This window comes from Hippocampus comes, unplaced genomic scaffold (genome assembly GCF_001891065.2).
Source record: "Hippocampus comes isolate QL1 unplaced genomic scaffold, H_comes_QL1_v1.1 scaffold150, whole genome shotgun sequence".
NCBI classification, from domain to species: Eukaryota; Metazoa; Chordata; class Actinopteri; order Syngnathiformes; family Syngnathidae; genus Hippocampus; species Hippocampus comes.
In genome coordinates this window covers 616,313-634,602 of record NW_017805496.1, presented here as the reverse complement: position 1 = coordinate 634,602, position 18,290 = coordinate 616,313, and the positions used below count along the sequence as shown (strand labels likewise).

Sequence of the window (18,290 nt, the reverse complement as noted above, 5' to 3'; positions counted from 1 at the left end):
TGGACTCACGGGATTGTAAATGATCTCCAGCTCCAGCGTGATGTTGCCTTTGATGAGGCTGCCCAGGTCGTCCTTCTTCAGGGGCATGATGATCTGCTGCCTACTTCGGATCTGCGTCGAGCACAAACACGAGAAGGGTCAGCGAGGGCGCGGGATCGACCGGGCCGTGAACCGGACCGCCAGTCCAATCGGATCACGTCTCGGCGTGACACGGAATGCCGACGCGTCGCTGCGGGGAAGGCGTGACGAAGGAGGGAGAGAAGGAGGCGGCTTTTGTACCGAGAGTAGAGGAATGGCCACTTTCCCCAAGAAGTCTGGAGCTTTGTCTCCGTCCTCGTCAAAGACGGTCACCAGCAGAACCTCGTGGATGTCCCGGACAGGACTTCGAAGACACAACAGCAATTCCTCAATGTACGCGTTATGTTATGGACAATATTTTGTTTCTGAATGACCTTTTATTGGAGGTTGTTTTATGTTTCAATTCCTCATTGTGGACATTATTCCGGGTCTGAATTCCACAGAGCGCACATTATTCTTTCGTTTTGTACAATTTGTAGAAATGATGGATTCTCTCAAGTCGTTGCGGTGTGCATAATTTAGCATCTAAATTCGTTTCTGTGACAGAATATCTCACATCTCATTTCCTCGTTATGACGGTTATTTAATGTTTAAATTCATGATTGAACGTTTTTTCCTACAAGGGTTAACTTACTCAAAAACAAAAAAACAAAAAACAAAAAAAAACCTGTGATAAATGTTTTAAAGTTTAAAAACATTTTAAAGTGAAATAAATTAAATTAAAATATGAGATATTATCAAATATTTAAATTCTTAATCATAATAATATGTGGAAAATTAGAAAGCTACTTTATACTTTAAATTACGGTAAATAAATGAGCTCTTTTACTTAAGTGCACGGGAGTATCTGGCATCTAACACAACTTTTTGTTTTGCCTCATTTGCCAAAATCAACCGGAATAAACATTCTACTCATACCTGTGAGAAAATATGTCTTCCGAACTCCTCTGCCCAACTACAACATCCACAGACATTATCCTTCTCACCTACAGGTTTCATTACATTGATTTCGATAAAAAACTAATTAATTAATTAATTAAAAAAGGTCTATTGAAGTTTTTTTTTCCAAAATAATATTAAATATTTGCACGACTTTGTCAGATCAGTGTCATTTCTAAACATGTTAAAACATTATGGTGTTGAAGGTGAATGGTATTTCTATCATAAAATAGCAAGAGGAGTATTTAAAAAAAAAAACAACTATTTAAATGAAAACATTAAAATGAAATGGCTTTGGGACAATACTGACAAGGTGAAGACTTTGTTCCACTCAGGCTGGAGACTCTTGTAGACGGTATGCGTCTGCAGCCTGTCGTTGCAGAGTTCCAAGACGCAGAAGGGGTCGCTCTTGCCTACGCCATGCAAAGCAAACGCTCAGCGCGCCGAGTTCCCGCCAAGCGACGTGTTTTCGACTGACAACGGGAAAACAAAATGCTTGCGGTTACCGTTGAGATCAGCGGACAGCAGGTCGCACGCCTTGATGACTTTGACTTGGAGGAAGCCCACATCGCTGAGGTTCTTCAAGGACCTTTGAAGACTCTGAAAGGACCACAAGTGCAGTGTGATGTCAATGCAACACTATGAACATAACACCCACCATAATGAATTATGTTAGGCTTTTATTGACTATCTTGCTTTTTTTCAAAATTAATTTCAAATTAAAAAAAAAACCATTTCTGATACATTTTTTTATGTTTTCATTTTTGCCGCAAGATTTGGGATACTTTTAGCTATTTTTGATACCAGAAAAAAATGTGCCATTATAAATGAAAGGGTTCCTATTTTTTTGTTCACAGAATGAATTTCATGCCAAAGTACTTTTAGGAATAGTGCTATATTTATGACACTAAAAATAAAAACATGAAAATGTTGCACATTGTTCAAATTAAAATGGTTTAAATCTTTGCCAATATGAATATATTTTGGTGAAAAGAAGGAAGTTTTTAAATAACATTACGTGTTAGACAACACAGACCTCGTAGCGAAATTGTGATCACTTGTATGATATTCTTATTGGGCATGAAACTACAACAACTGGCCACCTCACATGATGCTCATTTTCCGACAAATGCTGCCCTCTAGTGCCCTTCAAAAGAAGGACAAGTCAGACACATTCTTGCCATGACGAGAAATTTAGCCCAAGTGTTGCTTATTTTGAAATGACATTTCATTACATTTTTTTGCCAAGACAAAGACATCTTGGGCTACTTTTGTGACGTCATAATTTCTTGGGTTCTGCCCACAGAAGGAGAAGACCTCTAAAATGGAGGTAAGACAAACAGAGTGTTTGAAGCGGGACTGACGTAGTTGTCCAGCTGATTCTGGTGCTCCGCCGGCTCGTCGAGGGGTGCCGCAGAGAGGTCCGCGATGGAGACCCCGCTACAGGAGCTGATCGTGACCAGAAAGACCAGACGTCCTCGGCCCGAGTCCAACGATAGCGTGAACAGCTGCCTCTCATCTGGGGGGACGCCCGAAAGATCCACCTCACACCTGCGTGAGAAATCCCATTAAAACCAAAGCAGAATCAACGTACGCAATAGAAGTCGGCTTGCAGAGATTCACATTCCCAAACACTCCTCAGCTCGTCGTCCCTCTTTGGACCAAAGTTCTGCTTCCAGGATGCTGGTGCCGTCCAGGAAGTGATTTAAGGTGAACCTCTCCCTCCACTGAGGCCTGGACACCTTGCCGACATTCTGCACAGGTGGGGGGGAGAAAAAAACCTGAAATAAACACCCGGCCTGATCTGTCCTTTCATCTGACCCTCAGGGCATTAACTGTAATATTTGTTGCCATGTATTCCGAAAATTGGTTCATTAAAATGTATTTGTTGTGGTTTTATTTAATGACCATAGTGCAATTAAATATTTAATTGAAGTATAATAGACAATTTTACATCTATACTATACTTGGCATTTTTATTAGACCCCTGGGGGTGCACTGTTCCCCAGTGCCGGTCCCAAGCCCGGAGAAGTGGGGAGGGTTGCGTCAGGAATGGCATCCGGCGTAAAACTTTTGCCAAGACGACCATGCGAGTTGGTAGGACGGTTTACAGGGGCGGATGGAAATTACTGACTCGCTGTGGCGACCCCTGAATAGGGACGTGCCGAAAGGAGAAGAAGAAGAAGAAGACAATTTTACATCTATACTATACTTGGCATTTTTATTAGACACATTTTACAATCCATTGCAAGTAAGTGATGATAAATTATTAGTAAAATAATTATACATATACGTGTAACATTTGAATTCAGGTGAAGAAATAACTGCTTGAGTGATCGATTCCAAATGAATATAAATAAATATACATTTGTCATATTTGATTACATTTTTGGTTTCTCCCTTGCAAATGTAAATCAAAGAGTTGCACTAATTTCACAAAAAAAATCATTACTGTAAATAACAACAATCATAATAATCCATCAATTAAAAAAAAAAAAAAAAAGAGCAAAAACGTTTGTCAGGCCCTATTTGAAAGTTTGACATCCCACTTTTTTTTTCCCCGTCTTTTCTCGTTACCTTGCTCTTGTATCGCTGCTCGCCCAGCCGGAAGCGGACAAAGAGCTGGCCGGTTGGCGAGTCGATGGGAACGTCCTGACCCTCCACCAGTGTCACCTTGGCCACTGAACTCCACAGCTGACTCTTCCTCTGGGCCTCAGACAGCCGTGAGCTCTGTTGGAAAGAAGCCAACTATGGGAGACGGACTGCTTGTTCAATCTAGCCAGCTGTCCTTAAGGTGCTCCTGGCAGATGTGGGAGGAAGTTATGGATGCGCAAATCGGGAGCAGGTGTCAAGTCTTAATGTTAAGTTTCTCGCAAGTCCCCAGATAAACTATACCTAAATCTATACAGTTAAAAAAAAAAAAAAAAGCAAGTTGAGTCCACTAAATTTCAATCAAGGCAAATCGTTTTTTTATCAAAAGCAAACAGCAAAGTCAAAGTCACGTTGGCGCTTTCGTAAATTTAATCCAAGCGAGTCCCAAATTCTAAAATTGCCGACTTAAGTCTGACTCCGGTCAAGTCGTGAGACTCTCGTCGCCCACTTGTGCCCTCCGGGATCTGACTGCACCGTGCAGGTGTATCTCATGTGTTTTAGCACATGCCAGGTGAAGCCGGCGGCGTTGCATTCTGGTAGCATGCATCGTGCAGACAAGCGTGTGGGGTTAAACAGCCTCTTAAAAGCATGCAGGCAATCAAACACCAGTAAACTGTGCTGGTGTACCTAAAAAATGAGCCTCTGTGTTTCTGGGTCTCACTTTCACTGTAAAAAAAAAAAAGTAGCAATTAAAAAAAAAAAAAAAATCACAGACTATACCAATTTCTTTTCACAAATTAATTTGACACTCCTCTGCATTTTATTTCAGAAAAACCTCGCGCCAACTACTTAACACACGTTCAGAATATCCGGAGAGAGATTTCCCAAAACTGCTCATTAAAAAAATAAAAATAAAAATTATGAACCCAACTAAACAATTTAGAGTGTTGTAAACATCAACATAGTCGTAACTCATCAATAAACCTAACATATTATAATCATATATATATTTTTTGTGAACATCAAAGAGAGTTTTAACCCAATTTGTTTTTGTGAGTATCAAACACAATTTGGTCCAGACAACATAAGTCTCGACAAAGCCAAATTTACTTTGAGAAAAGCAGGTGATTACAATTTCAACTTGATGCGATAAAAACTAGGATGTGTACGGACAGACAACAAAACAACGTTCATCCACGAAAATGGGAATCGTCTTCTGCCGCGGTTCTTTGAGCAGAAATGATGATGGCTACATGTGAAAACAAAACTGTTAGTGTGGGCGTGCCTTACCCGACTACTGCGTTTTCGGATTTGTGGCCAGCGCTGCAGGTCAGAGCATGCGTGTTAGGTGCAGAAGACACAAGCACAGTCGGGTTAGTTGACAGTGGATGCACAATGCACAACACTTATAACATACTTGATCAAAAAAAAAAAAAAGAGGGGGGGGCAAAGTCAGACTCTCCGGCTAATTTGTATGAAATCATCGAGCGTATGCTCAAAATCAAAACACCTCTTATCATATAACCTTTACAAAAGTTACCCTAGAAACTTTTTGAAATGGCAAATGATTAAAAAAAAAAAAAAAAAAAAAAAAGCAAAGGCTAAAAACAACTGCAAATTAGAATGGCTGATTGTGCCTTTAAAAAGACATGAGACAATGCACAACAAAAAGCTGCCGAGGGAAGCCATGCAACACATGCGCGTATGCGAAAGCGCCCCCTACTGGTCCGCGTCGGCTGTCTCCATCTCTGCGCTTGAGGCTCATGTCCAGCAAAATCTCGCCCATGTCGTCCTCAAGGCTGTTGGGGTCGTCCAGACGCAGACACAGCTCGTTCACCCTCCACAAACGAGACGGAAAAATATAAAGATCTGGACTTTGTACGGAAAAAAAAAAAAAAAGAAACCGTGCAATAGACAGTAAATGTGTTAAATCTGACACCACACGACTGGTCATACAAAAAAACACATATGCAAAGGATTCGTGTCCTTATAAGTACATCAAATGCATTGTGCCATGCAATGCATGCTCGGAACCCAAAAGTTCAGTTATTTTTCAACCATATAGTTACAGTTGCGCTCCGCTATTTGCAGGGGATAGGAATCAGGGTGGCCTGCGAAAAGCAAAAATCCACATATAACTGACACCCATTCAAATGCATTGAGGGGTTATAAATAAATAAATAAAAATGTATTTTATATCTTTTAAATTCATCAGCAATTAGTATTTTTTTTCTGCAAAAATCAGTATCGGCCTAAAAAAAAAAAATCCTTATGATCAAGTCCTATTTTTTAGCAATAATTTAGTCTTGACTTAATGTTGTTTTTCTAAATATCAATTTAAAGTGAGCTGAACATTGTTTTTTTTTAACATCAAAGCTAATTATCCAAGAACCTTATGCTGATTTGATGTCTCATTTTGAGCCTAAAAATAAATTTGTACAAACAAAACCAAATTAATTTTCAACATGGTTACCAAGATTTTCTCATGAACAAAGACAATTCATGAACTGAACATGCACTCTCCTAAACATCAAAGAGTCTTGTAAATCAACCGGTGTTCTTATTAACACTCAAAAACCCAACAAAAGAAATTAGCGCCAGAGCTCACTTGTCCAGGTCCAAGTCACTGAGGAGGACGCTGGCCGAGCCCATGAAGTCGTCGGTGGTCAGGTCGCGGTCGTACACCTGTGTTGCCACGGCCATGGTTACCATGGTGACAGAAGAACCACTTTTTTTTTCTTTTTTTTTCCCAGAACATCAAGCTAACCCACCTTGACGTAGAGCCACTGACTGAGGTTCCGGACGGGGATGGAGAAGTTCTCGCTCCACACGGGGTTCAGGTTCTTGAGGACCACTTTGCTCTTGTAGATGGTCTTCCCCTCCAGTTTGAATTTCACGTACGGGTCGCTGGTGCCTGAAAATGGACACATGATGTCAAGTAGGTTTGTGTAAAATTGAAATGAATACAACAGCAAAATCCGGAAAAAAAATTTGACTGCGATGGTGAATGAGGGAGCAACCAATTAGCATTCAACAGCCAATTCTATTTAAAATCCATTTTGTTCATCATCTGGATAAGGCTGCATTTTATTTATTTATTTATTTGGAACAACGTGATTGTGAGTCAACGTGGTGTCATTGGAACGGTCAAACCCCCCACAAACAAAAAGTCACCTCCCATGTTTTCTCTCCTCCATGTAGCCGGGATGTAGCATGCGAATTTAGTTAATGAACAGAAATGCAAAGCGCTCTAAATTGGTTCCATTTCACACTGCAACATTTCCCCGCTGTTGTCTCAAAGAAGTCTTCTTCTTTACTTTTAGTTCAGCCTTGGTGGAGGTATGCCCTCTAATTAGTCACATTCTAGTTATATAAGGTCAAGATGGAATTGCCAAAACAACAAATCTAACGGTGGCCCAAGGAACTGGACATGAGCCATTTGAAAGACTAAATTACATTCATGACTTTTTTTTTTTACTTTTTACAAAACAAAGACAGAAGCACAAAAAACGAACGTAAACATGAAAAAAGGAGTGGAAAAAAATATCTGCTTGTTGAGCAGAGCTGTGATTAAAAAAAAAAAAAAAAGTCAGATGTTGTTTCTCAACGTAGACTGGAAGTTACCACATGTGGCTTCCAGTAAAGAAAAACGACACCCGCTTCCAAGTCAATGTTTTGGTTTGATGGGCCACAACTTCCTGTTCTGCTCCCACAATAAAATGATTGCTAACCCAAGCCACCTGTTCCGACTCTCATGAGCAGAGCAAGATTGGCTTGGCTTCGATTGCAGATGTATCTTTTACCAGTCAATCCAACCGCTGTCACACGCGACAGCAGGGGGTTACAGAACACATCTTTTGTGAGTCTTTCGATGAACATCATACATTTTTTTTTTTTTTTTGTAAAACATCCAAAGGCGATTTAAAAAAACATCCCAATTAACCTAACATGCATTATGTATATCGATACCGGCCTTATTTGAGTGACAATATAGAATTTTGATTTGTCGTCAGTACTAGTAGTATCGGTACTTGGTATCGGCATCAATGAGGAGTCAAGAGTGAATACTCATACTGGTATCAGTCTGGGAAAAAAAAAAAGGTGGCATCGAACATCCCTAAATGCAACTTTTTTTCTATTAAGACTGTCTTGAATTAATCCAATCCAAGATTAATCCAAGACAATTTGTCTAAAATGAACCCAATGCCCGTGTTTCCATTAAAAATGAACATGACACAGATTATTTGTTTTTTGGGCGAGGAGGAAGCCAAATGCAGTGCATCCTCCAACAATGTTGCCCGTTCATGGTTTTGCCGCAGTAACCCGAGTGTCATGTCAACAACTAAATGGCTAACTAAACAAACACTCAGCTACCGCGTCGACAAGCTAGCCGGACGCAACAAAGAAAAATCGGACTTTGACCTCATGTTGGGCATGATCTGCCCCGACGGAGGGTAAACATACAGTAGCGGGGGGCAAGGCTCAGACAGGTTCCAATACGCCAGCTGGAATATTACCTGCAGCTAACCCATCGCTAACACGCAGTGACATCATCATCTCACATTCCTGACAGTCAATCATTTGACAGGCGTGATCACGGCAAAAATCGATTGAGTGAGAAGAGGTAGCTGGGCTTGCCTGTGGGTGTCAGCATGATTTATGATTATTTTTAGTGTAGCGAACTTTGCTATTTGGGCTCTGTATTTTTTTTTTTTTTTAAGCAAAAAGCAACTTAAGTCTTCTTAGTGTAGCGAACTTTGCTATTTGGGCTCTGTATTATTATTATTTTTTTTTAAGCAATAAGAAACTTAAGTCTTAAATGAAATCTGACTTTATTTTTCTTCTCCATTCAGGCCACCGAAGCCTTCGAATCCAGTCAAATGTCTTAAAACTTGATTGTTTTGCTGATTTTTCTAGTGGGACTCGTCTATTTTTGGGATAACCAACGTCCCCATTCCACATTTTGGCTTTCCAGAACGACTATTTACCCAAGCGGCGAAGCCTTCGAATCCAGTCAAATGTCTTAAAACTTCAAAAGATTGTTTTGCTGATTTTTCTAGTGGTTCTCGTCTATTTTTGGGATAACCAACGTCCCCGTTCCACATTTTGGCTTTGCAGAACGACTATTTACCCAAGCGAAGGGGTTCACTTTCAGGAGATTTGCATGACGGCAACTCCCTTAATGAAAGCCATTGTTGAGACACGGACTTTTTTGGGCGGACAGTTTCAATCCACATCAAACAAGCGCTTTAAGTACAGCAAACTTAGCACGTTTATTATGAGATGACTCGATCGGCAAGTGTCTATTGTGAGTCAAATAAGCGGAAGTCAAACGCGATAACAGACAAGAGAGCAGAGTTGTGGTGAAAGAAAGCAAAAGGAAATGTGATAAGGAGCAGCCAGAAAGCAGATAACGCGAAGTTGGATAAATCAATGCTGTTTTTTTTTTGTTTTGTTTTATACAATTTTTTTCAAACAGTTCCATTCTCCACCCATTTGTCTTCTATGAGCTTCTTTAACGCAATGAACATGGCGGAGAGCTTTCAGGTTGAGTCACAATTACTGCATCAACATTGCAAATCCGAAGTGAATGTGCTCATATTGCGTAACATCACTTAAATCCGCCGATGACATCTCGTGAAAATTTATATACGCTTGTACGTGCATTTAATACTCCCAAAACAGCAAAGATTCCGTCATAAAATGGCAATAACAACATCCAACTTTGATTTCACCCAGTACGTACGTCACTTGAGAACCGTTTCTCATTGACGATGACGACCTGGCCCACAAGCAGATGCATGCTGCATCTTGACCACTTTTAAAACGTAAAATGTCACATGCTGAAACGATGTTTATATGTGCAGACCCACAGCTGGATTTGGAAGCTAATTATATTTTATGACTATTTGTTTTATTTTTATTTTTTTAATCACATAAAGGAATTGAGAATAGATTCTATTTTACAATGCCAACCTGCAGACAGCAGAATAAATATTTAAAGCAAAGCATTAAATATAATTATAATAATGGAAAAAAAAAAGAGATCTGGAACCCAATTGACGTGTGACACCGGCCCCCGGCCAGTCGACTCGGCCTGCTTTCACCACTGCGCAAATGTTTGCTTGACAGCTCATTGACAAATCATCACTGAATATTGATCAGGAGCAGGAGATCTGCGATTTTGTTCAAATTCAGCCTACGGAGCCAGACATGGCTACCCGTAAAGGGATGCACAAAGAAAAAAGTCCCAATGACCCATGCGCAAAATTGAAGAAGCTTTTTTTTTTTTTTTTTTTTTTTGTCTTCTTACCGCAACGGTCCCTGATGACCAGGTTGTGTCCCTCCTTCAGGTTGATGGTGAGCAGGAAGGAGTTCAGAGACTCTCTGCCGCCCTCAAAGACACTGGGAGACTCCATGTCACCCTGGAGACACACACACACACACACACACACACACACACACACACACACACACACACACACACACACACACACACACTTCAGTATAAGTTTGTTTGGTTACAACTTCCAAATTGACACGAGTCTAGGAAAAATCTGCCTCCTCAAAAAAACAAAACAAAACAAAAAAAACACTGAACAACTTCAGCTCAGTGAATTTCCAAAGATTAACTCCTCCACAAAAGTTCTGTTATAATAAAGTTTCTTGATAAAATAATTGTAACTATAGTAAGGCTTCCAGTGTAGAAGAAGAAAAAAGCTCAAGTAGTAAAACTACAAAAAGAATCATATCGTTATGCCACAAGTGGAAAGAAATAAAGTGATGAGAAAACAGCGTAAAATTATAAGAAAAAGCATCATAACATTCAAGGGAACAAAGTTTCAAGAAAAAGGCTGACAAGAACAACAACAAAAGAAAAAGTTTGGAATAAGTTTTACATGCTAAGGATTTTTGGGGCTGTTGACCAATTAGCCAGTTTAAATAAACCAAACACCGATCACAAATTGGAGTAGTCGGTCTGAACTTGAACGAAACGCGGACACCCCATTGGTGTTTTTCACAGGACAGCTACGCTGTGCATAACATTCTCCACCAATAATTCTCTGGCATTTTCTTTGGCCCACAGAGTTTAGAGCAGGGGTGGGCAATCCCAGTCCTGGAGGGCCGCTATCCTGCATGTTTTCCATCTGTCCCTGTTGCAACACACCTGATTCAATTGTTCAGACCTCGACAGAGCTTGCTGATGATCTGATCATTTGAATCAGGTGTGTTGGAGAAGGGACAGATGGAAAAAATGCAGGATAGCGGCCCTCCAGGACTGGGATTGCCCACCCCTGGTTTAGAGTGCAGTTTAGAGTGTGATAACAAATGAAAGGCGCTGCCAAATACCGCAAAAAAAAACCCAACACTGCTCACCTGGCATCATGACAACAAAGGTGTGGTAACAAAACAACCTGGGGTGCCCTTTTTTGAACGGGATCTCAATTCCAAGTGAGCGCAGAAACGCTGAGCAGCAAGCCGCTCTTCAATGTCCACGGCAGCAACTGCACAGCGGTGGTGACACCAGACACTTCGTGGACGACGCCTTGGCTTTTGTTCCCCCCCGCCAAATCTATTTGCTCACCGGCGAGCTTCCGCATCGGTCGGGCACCACGCAGGGGCGGCAAATGTGAAAGGACCTCAGTTTGATTTGTAAACACCGCAGGGATGACATCACGAGTCTGGATTGCGGGACGTTTGGCCTTGCCGGACTCCACGTGACATGATGCACACCTGCGAAGTCCACTGAGTGCAAAAAACAACGGGCCAGTAAAATGCGAGCCCTCGGTTTGCACTGCAGCCCGCCAAGGCGGGAAACCGTTTGCACTGACGGGTGTTTTCGGCCTGCCCATCCCACAATCGCGCTCCCAAACTGTCGGTACCTCACACACAGCTTCAGAAGAAAAAAAAATATCGAATCCAACAAAACCCTCTTTGGACACATTTGTTGATTGCGACCGACAACATGCTTGTGAGTGTTTCCAAAAGCCGACTTAAAAGTGAGTTCACGAGTAAACCCGCAGCCTCGTGACACACACAGAAACACACACACACCTGCGAAGGAATGTTCACGATGAAAGTTGCTGGATGAGATATTTCACAGCCGCCGTGGGACGGTTGTTACGGTGGAATTCAAACGTGCTTTGGAAGCGGCAGAATCAAATTTCAGACTCGGTCGTGGTGTTGAAAGAAAATCTTGTGTTCCAGGATGCATCCTGAGCAAACACCACCTGTCATGCGACTCTTTTTACCCGGGTGTGGGCCGTGTGAGAAACGGGAACAGTTGTCGAGGGCCCGCAATATAAAAAAAAAAAAAAAAGCCGGTTGTGAAAGCTCTACAAAGCTGTATTGTATTGTATTATCTATAGCATATCTCCAACTAGTGGATGCATAGCGCAACTGCAGCCACTACTGTGGCTTCTGTTCGATTTGCCTTATAATGCGGTGCACCTTATATATGAAAAGAGGTTTAAAATAGGCCATTCATTGAAGGTGAGCCTTATACGCCGACGCGCCTTCTGTGCAGCAAATAGGGTAGATCTTTTAGGTGTCTGTACTTTAGTCATGTATATGTTTATATATTTGATATATGTTTATATAACAGCTGAGTTTTTTCTGAGTAGCTGGGGTAAAGGTTCACAGGAAAAAAAAAAAAACATATAGGCGAAGTTGTGAACAGTTAACCGGGAACATGCATGGGATTACTGTTTTATTTCCATTTCGACTTTGCAAGACCCAGTCTTACTGCAGAAATTTACCTGCGAGGTGTCGTCCGCACCGTCTGGGCTGTATACGGTCATCATTTCAGGCAAGGCCAGCTCCTCAGCCTCCATTCCACCACCGCCGCCACCGCCTTGGGGCGACACCCGTCGCCAGACTGAGGGTCCGTCGTCCATGTGCATGCTGTTGAACGACTCCTGAGAGGACGCCCAGTCCGTGCAATCTGCAGGCACGCTCAGTGTGTGCTCACTCCCTGTGGAGACACCTTCTCCTCCTCCCCCTCCCATCCTTAAGCCACCTCGTCGGGCAGGATGGGCCAGTGGCGTGGTAGGGCTGCTGTGGTAGGGTGCGGGACTCTTGCGGAGGTAAGGCGAGGCAGAAACGGTGCGGTACACATCCCGGTTCAAGTCCCGGATGTCGGGCACCGAGGAGCTGAGGCGGTGGTCGATGGCGGATACGTCCAGACGGGAAGCGGGGGACCTTTTTTTCCCCACATCCGTCTTGTCCCGCCGCAGCTTCCGTCGCAAGTTCTGCAGCATGCTGGGATTCTTTGCCATCCGGATTTATTTACTTTTTTTTTTTTTTTTTTAGTGCATGCTCAGCGACATCTACGACACAAAAGAAAAACAAACAAAAAAAGAAATTAGCAATGTTTCCACTTGCATTCCATGTCATTTTAGTCTCACTGATTTTCAGTTTACTTAAAACAAGTACACTTGATGGAAAAATTGTTGATTGTAACTAATTTTATTTTGTTAAGTGGTTGGACGAAATAACATCATCTGGATTCAGGTACACCTATAATTTTTTTTTTAATTTTCAACTTGCCCTTTTTGTCAATGCAAAATTTTTAATTAACATTTTTACTTGCTTTGCAGGTGTCAAAAAAAGTTCATATTTACTGTGAAAAGCAATAAAAACCTCGCCTTGCCTTAAGTTACTCAGGTATGACTTTTTTTTTTCATTTTGAAATATCTTAATATTCATACAAATATAAACATAAGTTAAAATGTACAGACAACATTTTAACATTATTTTGTTGTCATACCAGTGTAAAAGCAAGTTAATATTTACTATTTTAATACAATTATTAGTTAACCTTAATGATTAGTGTACGCCACTCAAACTACATTTTTAATTGTCATACCAGAAGAACTATTGTTAATAATTATTTGTTGTCGTTGTTTTGTCCACATGTACAACAGCATGTTAAAGTTGCAATGAGCCAAGAGTTGCTTGTTGACAATTGTGATCTTCTGTAGTTTTAAGAATGCTTCAACTCACCTTTCCGGCCCTTGAATGCTCACTAAATTGCGATGGATGGATGCCAAAAAAGAAGAAGAAGAAGAAGAAGAAAAACCATAACAAAGGAGAGTGTTTACAAAACACAAGATTCTGCCAGGGTAACATGACTCAGGACAGTCTTGAGCACATGGGTGGGAAAAGTGAAATGCATGATATGCATTTGGTATTATTCACTGGTAATCAAACACCTATGCGATACAACTGATTTAAAAAAAATGCCAGGTCCTATTGATGTCTAATAATTATTACATTCTTTATAATGTGTCAATCTACCAATTATTTAATGAGATAAATTGATATTTTTTTGGAAAAATAATTCATTGTCCCAAAAAAATTAAAGTGCCTGTAAATTGCTCTAAAAAGACAAAAATTGGAATTGATTCAAAATTTTCAATTGTATAAATTTGAATTAATTCTCCATTATTCAACACAATTAACCAGATAAATCGCATTATTTTACTACTACTTTATAGTCTTTTATTTATAAGAATTCATGAAGCATCTCAACCAATTATTAAATCATACTTATCAATACTAAAAATGTACATTTTCATACACATTTTACCAACATTTTTACCTCATTCAACTAACCAAAATAAATCAGACAATATTTGTTCTATATGATCAAAATAATTTAGGATTATTGAAAGATGAATATCTACCTTTTAATTATGCCATCTTTAAATTTTGACAATGTCAATGGTGGGTTGGCCGTACGTCTGCCAAGCGTACTTTGCCTCCTACAGCGAGTCATGACAAAACCTGTGCACCGTATGCCGTCTGGAGAGCAAAGCAAAGCGTTTGCATCACAGATCCGCAGCCCGACCCAAATATGGGGATTAGGAGCACAGCAAAACCGCACGGTTTTAGTGAAAAAAAAAAATTAATTCACTCGGCGGGCCAGTCCTGAGAGAGAGAGAGAGCATTGGGACACACACAGGAATTGAGCAACAATTCAAAACGGAATGCTTCCTGTGCCTTTACAGACATTGCGTCTTGTGACTTTTTTTTTGTGGGTCTTCTCATGATAGAATGTGACCCCTGAGATTGGCTGCCAACCGGTTCGGGGTTGTACCCCGCCGACTGCGCGAAGACTGCTGGGATAAGATCCAGCAGGCCCGCAGCCCTCGTAAATTTAAAGCGGTTTAGATTATGGACGGATGGATGTACAGTATTCACTCTCATGGTGCAATGAAAGTGATGACTGGGGGGTGGACACGGTAACTTGTCAATGTTGTTGTAAATGCCACTCTAGAACCACGTCATCTCAGCAAAGATGAGCATTAAATTGAATGTGGTCAGTGGACAAGGATATCATTCAGAGTGACCCCAAAACTGAACAGCAACTCCGGCTGAGATTGAGCTAAAATTTGAGATTTTGTGTTGTCCCACCACTATCAACAAGTAGAGCACAGTTCATTCAAATCAAAATCCGCTTGGTTCAATTTTTCAGATTTTTGGGATGATGTGGCAAGGATTGACTGCATGTTGACTCAAAACAACACAACACTTTTCGACTCTCAGATTTGCTTATTACTTGTGTAGGCGGATCGCCAGAGATCATTAACGATGTAGCGCGTCACATAGCATCCGTTTTGTGAAAGACATGATGGTACCAGCCCACCGATGCATTTGGCCATGCGTGGGTGTTTCATGGTCACAACATCAATTACTGTCCAAGTACCAAATGTTCATGGACAGCCAAATGTTGTTGCAACTCCCCATCGATAACCTTGACAGTGATGGGAAAGAAAGAAAAAAAAAACCCACAGCTGGAGGACGAATGTGATGTTAATTTGCAAGGGGGATTTTTTTTTTTTTTTTTTTTTATATCTTACACTGCTTGCATTACCAACATGGCTGCAAACAGAAGTGCTAGAATACAAAAGCAGTCAGTGTTACAATTTGGTCACGATATGTAGCCACTTCTATGACCCCTATGATGACTATTAAAAACAAATTTTCAAAAAACAGCAATTAATATTAATGAAGTCAATGTTAGCTACACATTGCCGTTGTTTGTCTTTGAAAATAGTCATTTCATTATGTTAAAAATGTAAGAACGTTTATTTATCAAGGATCATGTTTACATAATATGTGTTTCTATTATTTCTGTGGAATTGGTTGAATTCATGTGGGGGGGGGGCGCTAAGGGCAAGAAAAAACAAAACAAAAAAATCTTTGTTTGAGACCATATTGCCCTGCGCTACTTGAAGCTAATGCTCAAATCCTACTTAAAAGTTGGCTTGTACAGTTAACAATATATTATATGACAGTAACTCACGATGTTAGTTCCTTTGAAGGAAAACAATCATTGTTTTGAAATTAGAGTAACTTGGAAGTCAACCAAGAATTACTTTGATACGATTGCATCACTTGAGCTTGTGTGCACGCACACACACACACACACACACACACACACACACACACACACACACACTCTCTCTCTCTTGACGATGACCATGTGACTTCCTCTTCCTTACATAAATCAGTCATTAGCACACAAAATGGAGGTGTCATCACACGAACGTGTATAGGGAGAAGTGATTTTCCCCAGATCGTATCGCCTCTGCTTCTTTTTCATTGCTTGTCAGTCAATGAGTGTGCGAGCTAAACAACTAGCGAGTCGTGTCAGAACACGACAGGGAGTTCTTTTCCTCATCGCTGCTCAGACCAAAATATGCATCAAGAAATAGGCCGCCATAGTGTCGAAGTGACTACAACTGGAACATGATTTTAGTGAAGTGTGATCAACTTCCATCCGAACAAAAAAATCGGAATTTCTTTCTCAGTAATGTCGGAAGATCCTACTTGTAGTTGATTGCGGGCTGAACCGCTATGGGGGAAAAAAAAAATAATCATGATTATTTTGACTGATATTGAAAGCACGAATAAAAAATATATATATTTGTAAGATTTGTGCCTTTGAATATTATTTTACCTGTTTGTATGTGTTTTCACCGCGTATGTTTGATATTGAAAAGTAACACTACTAAAGTCAATGCTAATTCCCCGTTAGCATGTCAATGGGATTTTACATTAACTTTTGCATTAGCACTAGTAATGTTTTAAAAAACGAAGCATGTATTTAAATATGCAATGCGTGTCATTCTTTGTGTTGTGTGTTTAGTTTGACAGCAAACTTCAAGTTGCTTGTGAATAAGCATCTTAAAGCATGCTAAGACATGGGAGAATCACATACGTGCTTCACGTTACATGGTAGGTGGGAAACTTGTAAACACACCAAGCCGTTCTCATTGATGATCTTTTTTTTTCTCGATTATATTGTTTTAAAGATTGAGAGAAGCCAAGGGAAGGATTAAGGATTAGATTAAGGATAAATATGTTGGATAGAGTTAGGGTTATGGTAAATACAAGCTTGTGTTAAGGTTCAGAGTTCTGGACAGGAATTTGGGGTTAATGAGAGGGGATATGAGTAAAGGCCGCCGCACACCGAGCGACAGAGCCTAACTGTCAACCAATTTTCATGAGTGTGGCTATTAGTTTTTGTGGTACAGTAATTCAATATTTGAATCTCCAGGGAAAGGCGCTCCCAAATCGCATGTGCAACAACCAATCAAACGGATGTGAGCTTTCACAAAAGCAAATGTTTCAATCCGGAATATACATTATGTTTTAAAATCCCACTTAACTATATTTCTACGGTCATATTTAAACGTTTCTAAGAATGCAAAGCGTAGAGAGCCTGTCGCTGAAATACAAAAGTGTAGTCACTGAATGGGGTGACGGATCTTGGATTTCTTTCCCCCCGTAGTGTTTCACTGGAGTAATGTGAGCGTGAGTTGTTCTAAGTGTGCTCTGTAATTGACTGGTGAGCATTCAAGGGTGTACCCGGCTCTTCTCTGCAAAAGTCAGCTTCAGTTGGTTAAACAAACTAAATTGTCTCTCCAGGTGAGTTTCAATAGGTACCTGGCGAATCGATGAATTAATCGCCTGTTCTGTGCTCTGACAATCGCATCCAAATTAATGGATAAAAGTTGAAAATGTGAAAAGTATTTGTTGGCTTCGACGCAATTTCGATGTGAAAATCGGACCCGGAAGCGTGATCTCGCTTTCTCAAAAACTTTCCCTCGCGTCGGACATCAGTTTGAAGCTCAGGTGAAGAAGCTCACCTGCCCTTCTGCCTACCCTCGCGGACACCAAAGTACAAAAGAGACAAATATTGACGTTTATTTACCTTCGAGGCGAGGGCAGAGGAACGTCTCCCCCAAGAAGTGTGTATTCTTATGCTCCCTGTGCGACTGCGACACATCGCGGTGACTTCGAGCCTCAAACCTGCTTCCCCGCCCGTTTTCCGACTCCACCATTAGACAGCCAACAACAGCGGGCAACAAAGTGCTTCCGTGACATATCAAAATAAAAGCTTCGAAAGAAGACGATTTCTTCAATGGATCAGATAACGACGGTGTCTCGGTGATCATTTAAACATGTTTAATTACTATTATGTGTCTACCAAGAGCGTGTAATTTAACGCAGCGGAACTTTGAGTGAATTTAAAATTCACAAAACGTTGTAGTTCCGCTTTTGCTCACTTGGGTTTTGCATAGCTTTTGAGTGAATTGAAGCACAAATAAAAATACCGGGACAATAAAATTCGATAAAGCAAAGAAAACACCATTGGAAAGTTGAGTTGT

At 40.7% G+C, this 18,290-nt stretch overlaps 1 protein-coding gene across 3 annotated transcripts in view; it reads right to left on the bottom strand.

Annotated features, from left to right (window-relative positions):
• Window positions 1–17,974, bottom strand: part of LOC109519682 (multiple C2 and transmembrane domain-containing protein 2-like) — a 24,781-nt gene extending 6,807 nt beyond the window's left edge. Inside the window, exons 1-14 of one of the 3 annotated variants that reach the window (XM_019876358.1) lie at window positions 17,834–17,974; window positions 12,369–12,938; window positions 9,923–10,034; window positions 6,381–6,523; window positions 6,218–6,294; window positions 5,333–5,447; window positions 4,900–4,932; window positions 3,595–3,747; window positions 2,641–2,771; window positions 2,382–2,568; window positions 1,524–1,617; window positions 1,328–1,430; window positions 280–382; window positions 10–111 (exon numbers count right to left, since the gene is read on the bottom strand). In XM_019876358.1, coding sequence (XP_019731917.1) covers window positions 10–111; window positions 280–382; window positions 1,328–1,430; window positions 1,524–1,617; window positions 2,382–2,568; window positions 2,641–2,771; window positions 3,595–3,747; window positions 4,900–4,932; window positions 5,333–5,447; window positions 6,218–6,294; window positions 6,381–6,523; window positions 9,923–10,034; window positions 12,369–12,887 — 1,872 coding nt within the window. In that variant the 5' untranslated portion in view covers window positions 12,888–12,938; window positions 17,834–17,974. Of the gene's footprint in view, window positions 1–9; window positions 112–279; window positions 383–1,327; window positions 1,431–1,523; window positions 1,618–2,381; window positions 2,569–2,640; window positions 2,772–3,594; window positions 3,748–4,899; window positions 4,933–5,332; window positions 5,448–6,217; window positions 6,295–6,380; window positions 6,524–9,922; window positions 10,035–12,368; window positions 12,939–13,614; window positions 13,634–17,833 lie in introns of those variants that run through there. The other 2 variants (XM_019876359.1, XM_019876361.1) reach the window with 2 other exon arrangements.
• Window positions 17,975–18,290: the final 316 nt, after the last annotated feature.